This window comes from Lemur catta, chromosome 5 (assembly GCF_020740605.2).
Source record: "Lemur catta isolate mLemCat1 chromosome 5, mLemCat1.pri, whole genome shotgun sequence".
Lineage (NCBI taxonomy): Eukaryota > Metazoa > Chordata > Mammalia > Primates > Lemuridae > Lemur > Lemur catta.
Window position 1 is genome coordinate 22,904,727 of NC_059132.1, and position 19,723 is coordinate 22,924,449.

General features: G+C 48.0%; 1 protein-coding gene across 1 annotated transcript; it reads left to right on the forward strand.

Moving 5' to 3' along the window:
- Positions 1-533: 533 nt before the first annotated feature.
- On the forward strand, positions 534-18,435 carry C1QTNF2 (C1q and TNF related 2). Its single transcript, XM_045552684.1, has 3 exons — positions 534-851; positions 13,713-13,965; positions 17,656-18,435. The coding sequence occupies exons 2-3, from the start codon at positions 13,722-13,724 to the stop codon at positions 18,267-18,269; spliced, it is 858 nt and encodes a 285-aa protein (XP_045408640.1). The 5' UTR covers positions 534-851; positions 13,713-13,721; the 3' UTR covers positions 18,270-18,435.
- Positions 18,436-19,723: the final 1,288 nt, after the last annotated feature.

Below are 19,723 nucleotides of genomic sequence, written 5' to 3' on the forward strand. Positions count from 1 at the left end.
AGCCTTGCCTTCTGGGTAGGAGAGAGATGAGGGCTGGGAAACAGGGTTACCTGTGTGCACACTATTATGTGTGTGTGCACCCACGTCCAGACAAAATCTACACCAAGGCACAAGGCATATCAATATACAGAACGAGCCACTGCACAATTACGGGTGCCACACAGACATTATGCACATACACACAAATACGTGTTTAAGCACACTCTCACACACACACATTTAAACATGCACCCAACACAGATATCTAGCCACTAGGTGTACATCCAGCAGCTGAAGTGCACTTCAGTTATACTCCAAGCTGCCATCTTGGACATGTGCATGCATCTGTGTATACACAGGCCCTGATGAACATCTGGATAAATGCAATAATGTCACACACACAACTAAACACATACATAGGATCCGTAATCCCTCTCACCTTACACATTCAGTGAACAGGGAAGTGCACTCTCGTTGTAAGCTGCCGTGCCCACACACACTCTCAGATTCACAGTGGGATAAACCCTGACATGCGCACAGATGCCTCTTCACAGGCACACGTACCGACACCCTTGCAAACGCACGGGGAACGCTTGTGCACGAAACCTTCAAACACACTGACAAGCTCTGCGCACAGAGAGATGCATCGACACAGCCAAGTTGTCACTGTAAGTTTTTTCCAAACCGCTACGAGCCGGCCCACGTGACCGGGAGGAGGGCGCTCCCTCCCATGACGGGATGGGAAAACTATGCCTGGGGCCGGCGCTTGGCCGGGCTGCAGCCGCTGCGGAAGGCGGGGACGCGGAGCATCAGGAGCACTGCCGAGAGCCTCTTCGCGGCGACGACCCTGGACGTGACCGGCAGCCGCGAGGGTAAGTGCCCCGCACGGCGGTCCGGCCCGGGCGGAACGTGCGCGCGGGGAGGGGGGAGATGCGCGGTACTGGGGGCGGCGGCGGGGGCGGGGAATGCGGAAGGGGGGGTGCGGCGAGCGCCCCCTTATCGCGGGCTGGGCAGCGTTCCTTATGAGTTGTAATATGAATTAACATTTCTTGAGTGCTAATTGTGTGCCAGGCTCTGTGCTCAGTGATTTACCCGTTAGGATAGGGATACTTGTAGCTCTACCATTTATTGAGCTCCTACTTTGTGCCAAGCCCTGCCAGCAGTTTACCTGCGCTCTTTCGTTTTCATGACAACAGGTTAGCCCCATCTACAAACCAGGAACCGGCCTCAGAGGCGTTAACGACATGCCCAGGGTCGCACAGCTAGTAACTGATGATAAAGGGACTAGAACTCTGGTAAGAGTAAGTCCAATACCCGAGCTAACAATCATAGTTAACATTTACTGAGTGCATGATCTCATTTACTCTTCACATTTCTTTAATTAACTACATTATACAGACAGGCAAACTGAGCTCAAAAGGTATTGAACGGCAGGCAGGCAGAGATTTGCACCCGGTTCTTCACAACTCTGCACTCTACCTCCTCCCCCAAACTGCTTGTCTTCAAGCCTCGTATGAATATGCTTTGTTCTTATTTCTGCATCCCCGCTGCCACTGCTCCATTCCAGGACCTCATCTCTCAACCAAACTACTGCATTGGTCCCTAATGGTCTCCCAGCCCAGGTCTCTCCCCTATCACTGTGAGTCTTTTAAACAACCTTGGTGTGAGTCTCCTCTGCTCTTTGACCACAGAATTGCCTTGCTTGGAACCCTTCAAGGGTCCCTTCCTTAAACTCAAAGATCCTGTGTTTCTGCCAGGCTGAACCAGCACCAATAATGACTGTCTTATATGGGTTCAGTTAGTATTGTTACAAATCTGTCCTCTCATATCCTCATTTCTGCCCTCCCATCTGTACCATTTCCTTCTAATTTATTGTTATCTAGAAATTATATCTATTACTCCTGCTTTCAACTGCCAACTCCTCAGACCCTCCACACTTTTCTGCACATCACTACTGCCTCATTCTGACACATCAGGTTCACTGTAGAGTTTGTTGCTTCCCAAATATCTGACTTCTCCCTGTCTCCTAGCGAGGATACCCCCCTTGCCTGTCTTCCAATCCTTAAACCTTAGGATTTAAGGTTTTAAATGTTATGAAAATAATTATGCTCATCATAAGAAATCCAGACAATGCAAAAAGGGGAAAGTGAAAAATAAAAGCCCACATACTCCTTCCCAATTCTGAAAGGTAGCCCCTTAAACAAAATTTTTTGTCCTTTCAGAAATTCTCCCCCATATATATGTATTAATATATATACTCCATATTTATGTGTCTTTTTTTTAACTCAAAGAGAATCATCCGTTACATTCCCTGTTGCAACTTGCTTTTTTCATTTAGCAGTGTATCTTGGCTATGATTACATATCTGCATATACAGACCTCTTTGTTCTTACAATATCATAGTGTGTCATTATACAAGTGAATTGCGTTGTTTTTTTTTCCCCCCACAATCTGGGGTCATCTCTTTGAAGCTGTTCTGTCTCCATCAAATATTCAACAAGTTCCCCAAGAAGTTACTTTTTTCTCTGCAAATCCACCCATTCTTCCCTGTCTTGCTACTCCTTCTCTCATCCTGCCCCTGCTGATGGGACATTCTCTCCTGCAGTCTCAGTCTCTGATGCTTCCTGATCCTGAATGTCCATCGTGGGGGTAAGGGAGTCCCTCTACATACAGCTTCCCCGCTGCCTCTTCCAGGTCAAAGGCCTGCCAACCTTACTTTGCCTCCATGAGACGAACTCCTGCATAAACCAGATTTCTGTTAATCACGTTCTAGTCTGGATTTACTTTGGCAAGGAATTCAATGCCAAATATTTTTTCAAGCAAATAATCCTCCTCTGGATCTGTTCACTTCTATAAATGGCTTACTTCTATAACACACATATACATACACACACACATCACTGCCCTGTTAGTAACTCACCCTGCTAGCAGAGGGGCCATGGTAGAGGGACATGCATGCTGGGCCCTGAGTCGTCAGGCCTGGGTTCCACCCCAGTTTTGACCTGAGAAAAATGATTTTTCACTTTTCTGAGCTCTGTTTTCTCTTCTGCCAAATGGAGATGACAGTAGCATAGCAGCCTCTTAGAACTGTGAGGAGAATTAAAGGGAATATGAACAGCAAAGCCTTGAAATAAGAACACACAATATACATGGAGAATCATTACTCTCTTCCTCTAGATTAGGGGTTGTAAACTCAGATGCTGACAGGGGTTGCACACGACATGTATGTGAACAGAATGCATGACATGTGGGAGTGGTGAGAACTGTGGACACTGAAGAACGCAGGCTCTGTGTCTTAGTCAGCTTGGTCCACCATAACAGAACCACATGGAGCCCATGCTTCTAAGTCAAGTACCACAAGAATGGAAAAACAAACACCACATGTACTCACCATCAAATTGATACTAATCAATCAAAACTTATGTGCAGATAGGGAAGTAACATTCATCGGGTGTTAAGCAGGTGGGGGGGAGGAGGGGCTGGGTAAACTCACACCTAATGGGTGTGGTACGTGATGTCTGGGGAATGGGCACAGTTGTAGCTTTGACTCAGGCAGTGCAAAGGCAATTTATGTAACCAAAGCGTTTGTACCCCCATAATCTCTAAAATAAAAAAATTAGAAAATATAAAAATATTTTTAAAAATTAAAAAAATATATACCACAGACTGAGGGGATGAAACAATAGATATTTGTTTCTCACAGTTCTGGAGGCCAGAAGTCCACGCTCAGGGTGTTGGCAGGTTGCTTTCTTCTGAGGCCTCTCTCCTTGGTTTGCAGCTGGCCGTCTTCTTGCTGTGTCTTCACATAGTTGTCCCTCTGTGTGTGTCTGTCTAATCTCTTCTTATAATGACACCAGTCATACTGAATTAGGGCCCATGCGTATGACTCGTTTTACCTTAATAACCTATAATGACCTTAAAGGTCCTATTTTCAATCATTCTGAGATTCTAGGGGTTGGCCCTTCAACGTGACTTTTGGGAAGACAAAATTCAGCCCATAACACCCTGTCTCAAGGGGCAGGCAGTTGGTGACCTGCCAGAATGCAGGCGCAGCATTGCCAGCTCCTTCAGGTTCTCAAGAAGAGCTGGAAATTTTTATTTTAACATAAAATCTCTCAAGTTTTACATTGACAACAATTTCAAATTAAAAAAAAACAATAATCACAATGTAATGCATGGTCTGAATAAGGCCCTTGAGAAGCCAGTTGCTCACCACTTGTCTAGACTGTAATTGCCTCAGTGGCAGGACTGCGTCCCATAACTCTTTAATCCCTCTCAGCCAGTTCTTGCACGTTGCAATAGTAACAAAAAGCTGATCATTGAATGACTGAATTCAAATTTTACAACCTTGTTTAAAGTAGGGCACATCTGTAGAAACCCTGCACCTTTGCATGCATGCAGTGATATGAAATAGCATTAGCTATTATAACTGCCTTTGTTGCTGTCTACGCCAAACCTAACAATTACACTCTTCACGGGCTCACCATTACACCATATGCCACTTACAGATGAGGAAGTAGCAGACCCAGGTCTGTTTGTGTAGCCAGACATGTGTAGCAACCTTCCCCTGTTACATTGTCTCTCTCTATGTTCTCACAAATGATTATAATATCAAAATAACACTACTGTTACTGAGTGCTTACTCTGGGCTGGTTACTGCATTATCTTACTTAATATTCACAAATACTCTAGAAGGCAGGTTCGGGCAACCAAATGACTCCAGGGAAGCATTCCTGAAGACCTCAAATAATTCAAAATTAGTATAATTCAAAACCCACCTGCTGAAGGATGGCAGGTGTTTCTGTTTACCTGTTAGGATAGTGCCATTATGTGGCTATAGCATAAATACAATTCACACTGCTTTATAAGGTTTGTGACAACTTTTAATTTGGGGATTTGGGGTTATTTCAGACTTTACACATAAAGTGAAACAATAAATATTTTGACGTCATGCTATTTCAAATTCAAATGATTCAGATAAGACTGTACAGTGTTATTTTTCCCATTTAACAGACAAGGAAACTGAGGCCTAGAGAGGTTAAATAACTTGCCCAAAGTCAACAACTAGAAAATGACTCTTAACCATCTTTTAGGCCGGATGCTGTGGCTCACCCCTGTAATCTTAGCACTCTGGGAGGCTGAGGCGGGAAGATCGCTTGAGGTCAGGAGTTCGAGACCAGCCTGAGCAAGAGCGAGACCCCGTCTCTACTAAAAATAGAAAGAAATGATTTGGACAGCTAAAAATATATATAGAAAAAAATTAGCCGGGCATGGTGGCACATGCCTGTAGTCCCAGCTACTCAGGAGGCTGAGGCAGTAGGATCGCTTAAGCCCAGGAGTTTGAGGTTGCTGTGAGCTAGGCTGACGCCACGGCACTCACTCTAGCCCAGGCAACAGAGCGAGACTCTGTCTCAAAAAAAAAAAAAAAATCTTTTAACTACCAAACCAGCTCTGTGCTTCTCTAATGCTAGACATTAGATGTCACGTCTTTAGGGTTACCCTAAATGTCCATCAGGGACTGACCAGAAGTGACTCCATGGAAGTTGCCCAGAGAAGTCAAAGGAAACTTAGCATTTCCCTTCCACCCACCCCTTCAAAGTTCAGAATTTGTCCCTCTCCCTTAGTTCTTAGATCTTCAAACATGGTCCCTTCTATACTATTGAAGGGATCATCTAGCCCCAAAATTTTCTTCCCCTGCCACCTGCCTGGTCCTGGATTCTGTTACATCTAAATGCTGCTGGGAAGCTTCTTACAAAGAAAAAGGAGGCGTGAAGCTTGTTTACTCTCCTGGTCACACAGGGGCGCCAGGCTGGGCCCTCAGTGTAGCCACATAGTTGTACTGTGCCCAGGTCGCCCCAGGGCTCACAGTGACCCACAGGAGCAGCTGCCACATCTTTCACCTCCAGATCCCCAGGGTGTGGCCTCAGAGGCAGTACAATAAGGGGCACTGTTCACTGGGTATTCGTGTGCCAAAGCATGGTACCAGGCACGCACACATGATATCCCACTTAGCCCCTCTCAGTTGGCGAGCCGCGCCCTGTCCCATGGACCCACTGGTCTTTGTATTATGGAGCATGGACACGCCAGCTTCCTCGGGACGGGAACAGCAGGCAGGAGCGAAGGTCAGATCTCCCTAGGACTCTCTTCTGGCAGCAACTGACAGAAACACAGCTCACACTAATTGCAGTGAAAATGGGGACTGATTAGAAGATATAGGAGCCTCTGCCTGAAATGCCACAGGACTCAGGGTGGGAGGTCAGGACTGTTTTTGTTAGTTCAGCGGCAGGTAGTGATAATTGCAATTTTAAACAGGTCTTAAATTTTTTATCATGTTTCACTTTCAACATCCATTATCTTGTTTGATTTTCAGAAGGGTAAGATATAATAAAATAAAATAGTAGTGAATGCTTTTATACCTCTGACCATATTCCAGGCCTTATTCGAGGGACATTTAATCCTCATAATAACCCCCTAAGGTCGGTACTATTATTACCATCCCTGTTTTGGAGAGGAGGAGACTGAGGAAGAGAGGAGAAGTAACTTGTACAAGGTCCTACTACAGCTAGTCTGTGGGATTTGAACTCAAGCTGGAGCTAATGTTGTAGCCACTGTGTGGCTGTTGAGCACTTGAGATGTGGCCAGTTGGAACTGAAATGTGGGGCAGGTGTTAAAGTGCATCACTGGGTTTCAAAGACTTAGTGCTAATTAAGGAATGTAAAATGTCTCATTAGTAAAGTTTACGTTGATTACATGATTGGGGCGATATTGGGCTAAATAACATTAAGATTAATTTCACCTTCCTTTTACTTTTTTAATGTGGCAATGAAACCATTTAAAACAACACGTATGGCTCGAATCATTTCCTCCTGGACAGGGCTGCTCACACACACTCCCCCGCTGCGTGGAGCCTGGCCCCCGGCCTCCATCTTTCCCCCTCGCATCTCGCCCAACAGCTGCATTCTTCTCTCTCAGTGCAGTTCCTTGGTCTCCACGTGGCAGAAAACAGCCAAGGGCAGGGCCAAAGCTGGGTGGCTTTGTCCTCAGCCACCCCAGAGCCTGACTCTTGTCCTCACTGTGCAGGGGAGGCAGCTGGGGCTCAGATGTGGAGCAGCCCCGGGCCCAGAGGAATGGGCTCCACTGCCCACCACATCATGCACCATGTTGGTTGGGTTGTAAAGCCTGGGGTTGTATATGTCAGAAGATGTAATTCTTAGCTTTAATACCCAGGCTGACTTCCTATGTGCTTTCAGGAATGCTTGCTGAGACAAACCCCTGGCTTCTGAGACCTCGTTAGGTCATGATTTGTCCCTGGCCTCTTTTTCTAGGCTGAGCCAGAAATAGGGGAAAAGAATGAGAGAAAACAACACATCAGATATTTTCTGGGGTCTCCTGGAAAGTGGGTCCTATAACTTTTAATCCTCCGTATTTAGACTCTGGATGCGGGAGAGTTTCCAACTGGGCATCGGTCTCAAGATCCCTGGAAAGGGGACATTTCGTGAGCAGTGTGTGAGAAGCTGCAGCCAGCCCCTCTCCCCTCCCATCGACCTCTTTGGCTTTTCAGAGAAGCTGGAGAGAGCTGTTTCCAATTTACTTCCTAGAATTCAGGGCGGGTGTGGGGTGTTTTTCATTGTAGTATTCCCACTCCCATCAAAGCGGATTTTCAGCAAGCTTCATCTGCAAGTAAGCACTGTCTCATTCCAGCCAGCAGCCTTGTCCCTTTTAACTCCAGGGACAATCCGACCATTAGGTTGGATTCAGGTGTCCTCCTCCACCCAGGACTAGGCCTCCTCCAAAACACTCCAGGGGCTCCTGGTGGGAGTTCAGGACCGCAGTTGGTGACACTTACAGTTTTAAACAAAGCTCTAACTTTTGCATCATGTTTTGCTTTCACATCCGTTATCTTATTTGATTCTCAGAACAATGCTGTAAGGCAGAGGGGGGCAAGTGTTATTATGTCCATTTTGCAGGTGAGGAAATGGAGGCCCAGATAAGGTGAAATGACTTTTCCACAGCCACATGACCAATAAGTTACAAAACTGGGACTGAGATTCGGGTCTTCCGAATCCAAGACCAGTCATCTCACAGGCTTTTCCTCAGTAGCCAAGTGCGGCTTTGATATCCTTGTGATCCTATTGATATTTTATTGATTTTAAGAGTGACCCTTTCATTCAAGGCTGTTCAGCAACTGTGTTGAGCACTTACTGTCTATGTGGGCACCGTGCTAGACTCCGGTGGTACCAGAGAGAGCAACATGCAGGGCCTGGACCTTCCATTCAGGGGAAGAGACAGACAGTTCACCAGTCAAGAAACAAATACATAATCACAGATTGGGCCAAGTACTTTCAAAGAGCAGGGTGGTACGAGAGCATATGCAGGGCTGCGTGGGATGCTTTGGATCAAGTGATCCGGGCAGGGTCCCTGAGGAGATGGTATTAGGCCTGGGACTTGAAGGATGAGGCCGGCTGCTATGGGAGGGCTTCTGGGAGGAAGCCAGGATGAGGGGGCATTGTAGGCAGAGTTCTCTGCAACCTCGGAGTGTTTACAGTGGCAAACGCTGGGCTGGAATCTTTGAATGCATTATCTCATTTCTCACACAAACTCCATGAGGTAAGTTTACTACTGTCTCCGTTGGATAGTTGAAGAAATCAAGTAGCTGGGCTTCCCATGGCACTTAACCACTGAGTTGAACACCACCCCTACCTGTCAGTGTGTCAAAACGTGATAACAAACAGGTCGAATTTATTTGAGCATAATTTATATCTTCCAATCTGCAAGGGGAGATTGTTCAGCACCCAGGCTTACAAGCCTTGCTCAAGGCCCAGATAAGCGTTCCTGGAGTTTCTGCCGGCAGAATCAGCGACAGGCCAATGTCCCCACTTCTGGCCCTTCCACCCCACAGTGTGGGCAAAGGACCCTCAGGAATCAACCAGAGGACCGTGTCCTGTGGGCCAGGAGCAAAAGGGAGGGGGAGGAAGGCTGTTCCCTGATAGTGGACTGAAGGCTGCAGCACTTTAGCCCCTAGCGTTTTTCTAGAACATGTGTATATTTACGAATGTTTAGCTACTTGACTGAGAGATGAGAAGCCCAGGGACTGGGTAGATTAAAACCAGATTTAAGAACTCATCCAAGTTTAGCACCTCATGATTCCATTTCTGGGATTTAACCAACTAACATTTTTTTTTTCCCTTCAGCAGGAAGACTAATAATGAAGCCTTCCCTATTCAACTCACACCTTTCCACCCCCAGAAAGGATAATTTAGGGACTAAGATAGTTTTTTAAAAGCTGGCAAAGGACTGATACTTTTTTCCTGACCGATTGAACAACTCATTATGTAGCATCTACTATAGTAAGGTATTCTGCAAGGCCAGCCCCGACCCCAGGGGGCAGAGAGAGAAAGAGACAGCCCCTTTACTCTAAGAGGTCAAAAGGAAGGAGAGATCAGATCTAGTTTTGGTTAGAAAAACTGAGAGAAGAAAGAGACCTGATGTGAATCAAGGGGTGTCAGTTCCCTTCTGGATTTAAGCCCCTGCCTTGTTTTAGCTGTAGATTTTCTTCAGGGCAGAGTGAATGTCTCAGACATTCATTAATTAAGCAAATATTTCTTGAACACCCACTGTGTGCAAGGAAATTTGAAGCCAGGTGGCCCACTGGGGTCCCTGTTTTTATGGGGCTTACACTTTAATGGGAATAAAGTGAATATCGGCAAGTTGTCGTAAGGGCCAGGAAAGAAAGAAAGTGCTGGGATCAGAGGGAGCACTGCCTGGGAGGGCAGGTCGGCAGGGCCTGGAGGAAGGGGCATTTAAGCCAAAACACAACAGACAAAGAACAAGCAAACCAAAAGGGTGGAGCCCACTAGGTTACTGGCCAAGGGGCTGGCGCCTTGGGGTGCAGTGGAGCTCGGCCTGGGGGTGGCCAGAGGAGTGGAGGGACCCCGGGAGCTGAGGTTGGGGTGGAGGTAGGGGCCAGGTCGTTTAGGGCCCTGTGGGCCACAGCAAGGGTTCCAAGGTTTGCTGTTTGCAGCCAGCAGGTACTGGAGGGTCTTGGGGAGTGACACCCCGAGCTTTTGGCTCAGGTCTTGGCAATGCCCCCATCAACACTCCAGAGGGGCTTGCGGTGGGGAGTCAGGGTCCAGGAGGCTCCCCCCACCCACCCATCACCTTGTCTGAGCCAAGTATGGTCTTCTCAAGGGACAGGTTTCCCTCAAGCATCAATTTACTCAAGCATCCTGAGAGAGAACAGCATCACTTTTACAATTTTGAAGTCATGTAGTACGCGCTTGTGTGTGTATAAAATTGTAAAATAAACTACAGGATATCAAAGCAATTTCTCTATTGCTGTGTGTGGCTTTGGCATATGCTTCAAGGTCTCTTCTGTAATTTGGAGTATTTAGGAGGAAAAATCAAAGAGATGCTGATATTATGGAAAGCATTTTGGTACCAGGGTAGGCCAAACCCAAGTTCAAATATAACTTCTGCCGCTAACTAGCTGTATAAACATGGGCAAATTAGCTTCTCTGCATTTCGTGTCTTCTGTGAAACAGGAATAAAACAGCAGGGGAAGGAAGGAAGGTGGAATGCAGTAAGCATAGTCTTCAGAGACCCTCAGACGTGGCTTTTTGGAGGCTGTCTCCATTGCTCCCTGATGGTGCGACTTTGAGTAAATCACTTCACATCTTGGAGCATGTGTTTCTTCCTCTGGAAAAATGGAACAATAAGTATACTGCCTTCGTGGGGTTCATTGTAAACTTCAAATAAAACAGTGCAGGCAAATAGCTTCACAGAGAGCGTGGAATGTGGTAGGTGTGTGATAAAATCAGTTTGGCTCCGCCTCGCTTTCCCCGTCTGTAACCGAAGAGCTTGCAGAAGATGGTCCCTGGGAGCCCTCCCCAGGTTTGTGATCCTACATTTATTTACGAGGCACTGGAAGAGTTAATCTGCCTGGATTCCTCGGGGCCTTGGCTCTGCTCTAAGCACCCCAACCCAGATTTTCTCACCACTGTAGAGTGGGTGAGGGCGGGGCGCAGGCTGGGAGCAGAGCTATTTGGAGCCTTGTTTTTCTTGGAGGTACCCTGGAGGCAAGGAGATTCTCCTCTCCCTCCCTCTAGGTTTGGAACCAGAATCTAGTTTCCCCGCCATTATTTCCAAAACAGTTCCTGGCTCAAGCTGCCAGGACTCCTCTGGGGCTACAGGAGCCTCCAGGCTCCAGCTCAGAAAATCCTTCTTCCCAAATTGTCCCAGACCCCTCCTCCTCCACCCAGGCAGTGGGGCCTGCCCAGACCCAGCTGTCACAGAGAGGAGTCCCCTCTTTGCCCAAAGGCTGATGCAGGACAGACGGGCCAGAGAGCAAACCCTCCCCCTTCTTGTGGGGCCCGGGTGGCTGGGCGTGGATACCGTCAACTGGTCAACTGCGTCAGCTGCGACAGATGGTTCCCCACTGTCTCCTCCCGCTCTCATCTGCCTGCCCCTTTCCTGCCTGTCTTCATCCAGCCATTTGCAGGATTCTGAGCTGCCTCAAAGACTCGCTCCCACCCACTCCCTTCCTCCCTCTCTCCCTACTCCAAAATGTTTGTAGACTGCAACTTTCTGAACTATTTCAAACGTACTTTAAAAATTTAGTTTCTATTCTGGGGGCCCCAGATGTGCTGCAGCTGTGAGGTAACACTAACCAGTTTTCCAAGCCTCTCGACAAGTAGGCAAGGGAAAGAGATGGCGAGTCGCAGGGCCTGGGAGTGTCTAGGCCACAGCTTTGCAAAAGCACCTGCCTTATCTGCCTGCCACCTCTGCTATTAATGTATGTATGTGATCTAGGTTGAGCAAGGCTGACACCAGAAATATAATCAAACTACACCTGTATTTTTGCCTCCTCTTCCCCCTTATAATTTAGCCAGTGAGGGGAGCTCCCCCTTCTGCCTGGTTGAATCTCCACTCTAGGATTCCACACTTCAATCTTCATTCAAAGGTGAGACTTCCTCCTGCTCCCCCAGCCAAGTGCGAAGCTGGCAGGGCCTCTGGTACCTTCCATCTACCTTGGGAGGGTGAGAAGGTACTATAGTCAGCCCCTTCCCCCCAGGCTTGCCCGTCTCTCTCCTCTAGCTTTTTCCTGCAGGCCTGAGACTCGGTCCATTCTCCCTGCTGCACCCAATGACAGGAGTCACATTTTAAAATTCTTGATCTGACAAGAATGAGTGCCGAGAGCTGGAGGATGGGCTCTCACACTGTTCCTTTGTAAATTTTGCACTCGGGCCTGACCCCTCGATTTGGCATGCAGTGTTTCATTTGTCTCGGTGCCCAGGCAGGGCTTTCAATTTTAACATCCTCTTACACTCATCCACTCAGCCATCTTTTGCCATCTTTCCAGACGACTAGATACGCAAAGCTAATATGTACCTCTGTCCACGTCAGGCCTATTTCCAAGGAAAGCAGCCAGAGGCAGCCCAGAAAGCCTGAACAGGCTCCAAGGGCCAGGGGCAAAGCAGGGTCTGAAGGGAAAGGAGATCGAGGGCCCAGGAAGGAAAGGTGAGCTTCCAAGGCCAAGGCCTGAGCAATGTCCCCACCTTGCCACCAGCACCACAGCTGCCAATGAGTCCCCCAGTGCTTGAAGGCTCTGATTAGGTCGCCAAAGGCCGAATGGGGACAGTGAGCCCAACAGTGCTTCCCATCTGGAAAGAGCGGGCAGACTGGAGCTTGAAAGGCTTGGGATCAGAGCTGCAAGGAAACTTAGAGACTGTCTAGTCCGGTGGTTCTCAAAGTGGGGTCCCCAGACCACTATCAGCAGCATCACTTGGAAACTTCCTAGCAATGCAAATTGTCCTGATGAATCAGAAAAGTTGGGAGTGGGGCCCAACAAGCTGTGTTTTAACAGGCCTTCAAGGTGAGTCCGATGCACATTCAAGTTTGGGAACCACTGCTCTAGTCCAACCCCTTGTTGTTCAGGTAGGGAAATTGAGGCCCAGAGAGGGAAAAGGGCTTGCCTAAGGTCCCAAACCAAGTTACCACTTCATAGCTCATCCCCGTGGCAGAAAGTCATGCCTGGAGTCTTCTCCCTCCTGGTTTCATTCTTGGGGGAGAGGTCGTTGATTGCAAAGGGACAGAAGCAATTTGCTGCGAGATCTTGGGCAAGTTGCTTATTTCTGCTCTAGGCCTCAGTTTCTGCATATGCACAGTGAGTGGCTGGGAGTGGATAATCTCTGAGTGCATAGCACACTGATCTCTGGTGGGACCGTGCTATTGCTGCCATCAGCCTCAAAGGGCACACAGTCCAGCCTGAGACAGGAAGGCACATGCTCTGGATCTGGATGGCCTGGTTCAAACCCCAGCCCCGTCACCTGCTAACTGCGTGACTTTCATTTCATTTCATGCCACCTATTTGAATGAAACCAGGGATCATTTCTCTCCATCCACAGCTCCTTCCGGTCGTCAGTCTTTGGGCCATAAGTCCTGCGTCCATCTCAGCCACGACAGAAGGTGATGGTCTGATGATGGCTGCCTCACCCCCAAGACCCCTCCACAGTGTATTCTGGGCATATGACTCAGATTGTGCAGATATGTCCTCAAGATATGATGCTACTCCATCTGCTATTTGTGCATGATGCAAGAAAGAGCAAGAGACAGAACACAATTGAGTCTATCCCAGCTGCCTCCTCCTCCTCCTCCTCCTCGGCTTCCCCTCTGACCGACCACTGGCTCCGCTCAGTGGCCACACTCACCTGCCACAGCTCTCTTGCCTCCCACAGGTCACCACCATGATCCCCTGGGTGCTCTTGGCCTGTGCCCTCCCCTGTGCTGCTGACCCGCTGATTGGCGCCTTCGCTCGCAGGGACTTCCAGAAAGGCTCCGCTCAACTCATCTGCAGCCTGCCTGGCCCCCAGGGCCCACCCGGCCCCCCAGGAGCCCCAGGGCCCTCAGGAATGGTGGGACGAATGGGCTTTCCTGGCAAAGATGGTCAGGATGGCCAGGACGGGGACCGGGGGGACAGTGGAGAGGAAGGTAAGAGGCCCAGAGCCTACCCCTCCTGTTCCCACCTGGGGCTGACAGCATCTAAAATTCCTAAAACTGGTGTTAATCCCTTTGATTATAAGTCAAATTACTGTTTTCTTGTAAACAAAGCAGTGTATTCCAAAAGGAACAGTGGTGATTGAATCTTATGTTTTGCCCCTGCTGTACCTTCAGTTTGCCAAGTGACTTTGGGCGAATCTCCTAAAACATTATTCAGAACTCTTTTGGTTGCAAGTCACAGAAACCCAATTTATAGCCCCAAAAGAAATTTGTAGGCTCAAAAAACTGAGAAGTCCAAGAGCTGAGCTTCAGGAATGGCTGGGTCCAGGAGCTCAAATATCACTGTCAGGGCTCTGCTTCCCTCTGCGTGTTGGTTTCGTCCTCACAAAGGCTAGCTGGAAGTTCTGAGATGGCAGCTAGTGGGCTCCAGCTTCCTCATGGCTTGATCCACAGAGCAAATCTCAGGATGACCAGTTCTCCATGGCCACATGTGTATCCTGGACCAATCCCTTTGTGGTACCACCATTTGCCAGGACTGGGTCATGGGCCCACCCCTGCGTGTGTGAGAGTGGGTGGTAAGGGCAGCTGGTCACTGTGATTGACAGCCGCAGTGGGGCCACATGAAATAGTACAGGGCAGTTTCCCAGAGGAAGGGAGGCCAGGCAGACAGCTAATAGACTGAATACTCTTCTGACATTCTTTAAATCTCTGAACTGTCACCCCAGCAACCAGCACTTTCCAGTGTCAGCAGCATCCCCAAATACACATTTTAAATGGTGGGGAAATATAGTAATTTTTATTTGTATGGTATTTTAACATTGACAGGGCACTTTTAACTATGTTGCTCATCCGACCGTCAGTATCCTGTGGAGGAGATATTCTTATTATCTCCACGTTACAGATGAGGAAACAGTCAGAGCAATTAAGTTGAGAACAGAATGTCATCGCTGCAAGAACTTGAACTTTGGAAACCAACCTGGATACTAATTTTGGCAAACTACTTAACCTCTCTCCAAACCTCAGTTTCCTCATCTCTAAAATGGGGATAATAATAGCAACCTCACAGGGTTGTGGTAAAAATGAAATAAAATAGCATGTCAAGCACCAGGCTTAGAGTAGACATGCAATAAATGTTACCCCCTAAATGACTTGCTGAGCTCACGTAACAGGCTAGAGCAGACTCCAAATCCAGGCCTTTTCCTAGTATACTGAATGAACTCCACTAAAAGTACCTCCTTCCCAGAAAAATAGCTAGAAAGGTAATGATAATGGCTTTGACTTGAGGAGGCCTTACAGTGCGCCAGGCACTGGTGTCCCGGTATCCAGTTCCCTGACCACAGTGGTAGACTCAGGGCTGGGCACGTGCTCCAAGCAGGACCAGCTAGAGTTTCCCCTAAGATTTGCCTTATGGATCCTGAGGGAGAGAGTAGAGTCTCTGTGGTTGACATTTCCCCCTTAATCAAGAGCTGGGAGGATGTAGGCTGCTTTGTCATCTCTTCTGCCATGCGCTGAGTCTCTGCTGAGAACTGAGCCACCGCGCCAAGCAAGGCAGCCTTGAGAGCTGGAGAGTCCTGGCATATGTCACCCGGATAAAGCCAGGTCTCCCTGGGACCAGTTCGGGACAACGTCCAACACCCTCCCGCCACCACACACACAGGTCCACCTCCAGAGAGGTCGTGAAAAGTAAAGTCAGCTTTTCCTGAAGTCTCTCAAAAAAGTCATGATGCAGTAAGCACTTCATCAGATACATGGTAGAACTTCTGGTAAGCTTCCTTATCTATTCGTGTCCCCCAAAAAACTCCAAGCCAAAATGATTCTGTCTCCCTTCCTCCTCTTCTCTCGGCCCCTTCTCCCACATTTTATTTTCATTTTTTTTTCAAACAACAACTTTGTGACCTCTCTTAGTTTTATTTTTTCCTATTATTTTTATTTATTTTTAATTACACACGTAATATACAAATACAGTCTCATTGTAATATATTCAAGCAATACCAATAAAGCAAAAGGCCTCCTTAATTACTACCCCTTCTCACCCTCCCCTCACCCTCCGGAGGTAACCACTGTTAATTGGTTAGGTGTGTGTCCTTCCTCGCCTTTTTCGATGTATTTACATATGTGTAAAATAATACCAGCCATTGCCAGGCACTTAACATAAGAAATCTGTTCCTGAAAATTAGATGTTCAGTGAGAAAATGTGATTTGGAAACCTATTTCCCAATTATGTAAAACAGGGAAAATTTAAATGCATTACAGTTTAACTCAAAACTCTAAAACACAGTGAAATGCCTACATATATACATATAAGAAATAAAGTACCTTGTTAGGATGTAAAATGCCTAAAGCAACTCTTCCTTGATCACCCAGTTCATATGGTTGGTTGTCACAAACAGTTGTTTTGTGTCCAATGAACTCAAATCTTTATCCACATATGTTTTGTTTAAAATATTGTATTGAGTTGAAGGATACAAATTAAATGTTTTCTATATAATCGATGGCCAGCAGCTGTGTTGAGAGAAATGTACATTTTATGAAATATGAGCATTAAAAGCCAAAAGGCATTCTACGTGAAAATTTTAATGTTCTGCAAGATATGTCAACTAGTATTTAGTGGGTGTTTGCAATAAGCCAAGCCTCTTCTATACACTTAAATGGTATAGAAATAGTTAGCATTGTGGATTCCTTTTAACATAAAAGGTTCAGCCACATGTTCTTTCCTTTTTTTTTTTTTTTTTGAGACAGAGTCTCACTCTGTTGCCCAGGCTAGAGTGAGTGCCGTGGCGTCAGCCTAGCTCACAGCAACCTCAAACTCCTGAGCTCAAACAATCCTCCTGCCTCAGCCTCCCGAGTAGCTGGGACTACAGGCATGCGCCACCATGCCCGGCTAATTTTTTCTGTATATATTTTTAGTTGTCCAAATCATTTCTTTCTATTTTTTTTAGTAGAGATGGGGTCTCGCTCTTGCTCAGGCTGGTCTCGAACTCCTGAACTCAAACGATCCACCGGCCTCGGCCTCCCAGAGTGCTAGGATTACAGGTGTGAGCCACCGTGCCCGGCCTGTTCTTTCCTCTTAACAGTATATTTCAGAGAAGGTTTCACATAGTGCACATAAATGCCCCTCATTTTCTTAACTCCTGTGTAGAATTCCACAGTCTGGATGGACCATGATTTTTTAATTACGCCCTTTGGATGGGCATTTAGTCGTTCCTATTTTTTGCTATGATAAGCAATGCTGCAATAAAACCCTGTACATGTGGTCACGGTTCTTGTGCACTAGGCAGGGATTTTTATTAAGATCATGGTTTTGAGATCAAGAGGCTTTTTCCAATTCCCTTCTCACCCTGTTATCAGCACAGCCCCTAGAAGGATTGATCTGGCAGACAAGCCAGACTCTTCCGTAGAAGGCAGGAAAAGGAAAGGGTGGGAATTTGTTATGTTATTCTTTCTGTGCCCGGATCCACAGTGGCTCTGGAAGGTAAGTATCCCATTCCCATGTTCCAGATGGGAGAAGTGCCCCAGTTACACCTTCAGGACTTACACTCATTTCTGTGTGTCTCCCTCCAAAGCCTTCTTGGTCTTTCCATTACCCACCAGCTCCCGCTCCAAGGATGGAAGGCCAAGGCCCATGACCTCTGCCTAGGCCTGTGGCGGCCCCTCCGTAACGCCAGCTGCTCTGTCTTCCAGGTCCACCTGGCCGGACAGGTAACCGGGGAAAGCCAGGACCAAAGGGCAAAGCCGGGGCCATTGGGCGGGCTGGCCCCCGAGGCCCCAAGGGGGTCAGTGGTACCCCCGGGAAGCATGGCACGCCAGGCAAGAAGGGGCCCAAGGGCAAGAAGGGGGAGCCGGGCCTCCCGGGCCCCTGCAGCTGCGGCAGTGGTCGCGCCAAGTCGGCCTTCTCGGTGGCGGTGACCAAGAGCTACCCACGGGAGCGGCTGCCCATCAAGTTTGACAAGATCTTGATGAACGAGGGTGGCCACTACAACGCCTCCAGCGGCAAGTTCGTCTGCAGCGTGCCGGGGATCTACTACTTCACCTACGACATCACGCTGGCCAACAAGCACTTGGCCATCGGCCTGGTGCACAACGGCCAGTACCGCATCCGGACCTTCGATGCCAACACCGGCAACCATGACGTGGCCTCGGGCTCCACCATCCTGGCTCTAAAGCAGGGTGACGAGGTCTGGCTACAGATCTTCTACTCAGAGCAGAATGGGCTCTTCTATGACCCTTACTGGACCGACAGCCTCTTCACGGGCTTCCTCATCTACGCAGACCAGGACGACCCCAATGAGGTATAGACAGGCCGGGGCTGGGCCTCCCGGCAGGGAATAACTTCTGGACCTGGGCATATGGCACAAGACCCCTAAACTGTAAGGGGGCTGGGGGTTGAGGGAGCTTCTAGCCTCAGACTGACCTCCTCTGCCTCTTTCTTTCTCCATCATTAAATCCAAGCTTTTTGATTCATCCATTCATCTCTTCATTCACTAATAATTTTAGTATCTACTGTTTAGCAAGGACTGTGCTACCCTCTGGAAGATACAGCAAAGGACAAGACAGAATGTCCTCATGGGGCTTCCATTCTAGTGGGAGGTAAAATTTACAAGTAAACAAGCAAAGAATGTAATTATTATGCCAGGAAGGAAATGAACATGGCGTGGTTGACAGTAATAGGAATAACAGGAGACAGGGAAGAAGAGGTTGAAATTTTTTTTAGATTACATCTTTTTGGGTGTGAGTTTACAAATTTTAAATGGACAGCTGAGTGAAGTTTTACTTATGTGCCCACCTTGTAACCATCACATCGATCGAGAACAAACTATTTCCACCCCTACCCCACCCCCCGCAAAGCCTCCCTTAAGACCTTTGGAACCAGGAAGAGGTTCCTTTTTAAGCTGAGCCTGGAAGTGGGGATTGGAAGGGTCTTGGGGAAGGGGTCTCCTGGCCAAGGGAGCTGCACGTACGAAGGCCTTGACATAGGTAGGAGATTGGCCAGAAGGGAGAGGCCCAGGTAAGAAAGGAGAAAGGAGGCACAAGGATTGAGGCTGCAAGATAATACAGAGCCTCACAGGCCATGGCAGAGTTCATTCCACTCAAGAAACCTTATCGGAAGCAAGAGGAGCGTGGCGTTGATACAGGGATGATCTCAAATCTGCCCGATGCACGAGTCCAGTCGGTCACAGACTCGAGCACTTTATTATTAGTTGCAAATCTCTTGCAGGCCTGCGTCTCAGTGAAGGAGATGCAGCATGATACTGAGAACTGTCGCTCTAAGATGGCAGGAATGGATCCCACACACATGACCTCGCCCCTGGCCCAGGTGTTTCCAGTGTGCAGGGATCCGAGGGCATAAGAAGCCACAGTACAGGCCGGGCATGGTGGCTCACGCCTGTAATCCTAGCCCTCTGGGAGGGAGGTGGGAGGATCGCTCGAGGTCAGGAGTTTGAGACCAGCCTGAGCAAAAGCGAGACCCCGTCTCTACTAAAAATAGAAGGAAATGATCTGGACAGCTAAAATTATATATAGAGAGAAAAAAATTAGCCAGGCATGGTGGCGCATGCCTGTAGTCCCAGCTACTCGGGAGGCTGAGACAGGAGGATTGCTTAAGCCCAGGAGTTTGAGGTTGCTGTGAGCTAGGCTGAAGCCACGGCACTCCAGCCCAGACAACAGAGCGAGACTCTGTCTCAAAAAAAAAAAAAGACCACAGTACAAAGTGGCTGTTGCTAAGAGCCCCACAGGTCAGTTGTCTGAGAGC

What these genes read in the sequence shown, in the direction of transcription:
- C1QTNF2 (XM_045552684.1), top strand. Translation starts at nt 13,722, where the DNA reads ATGATCCCCTGGGTGCTCTTGGCCTGTGCCCTCCCCTGTGCTGCTGAC. An exon ending in GGGGGACAGTGGAGAGGAAG is followed by an intron (nt 13,966 to 17,655) that starts GTAAGAGGCCCA and finishes TCTGTCTTCCAG; the next exon opens with GTCCACCTGGCCGGACAGGT.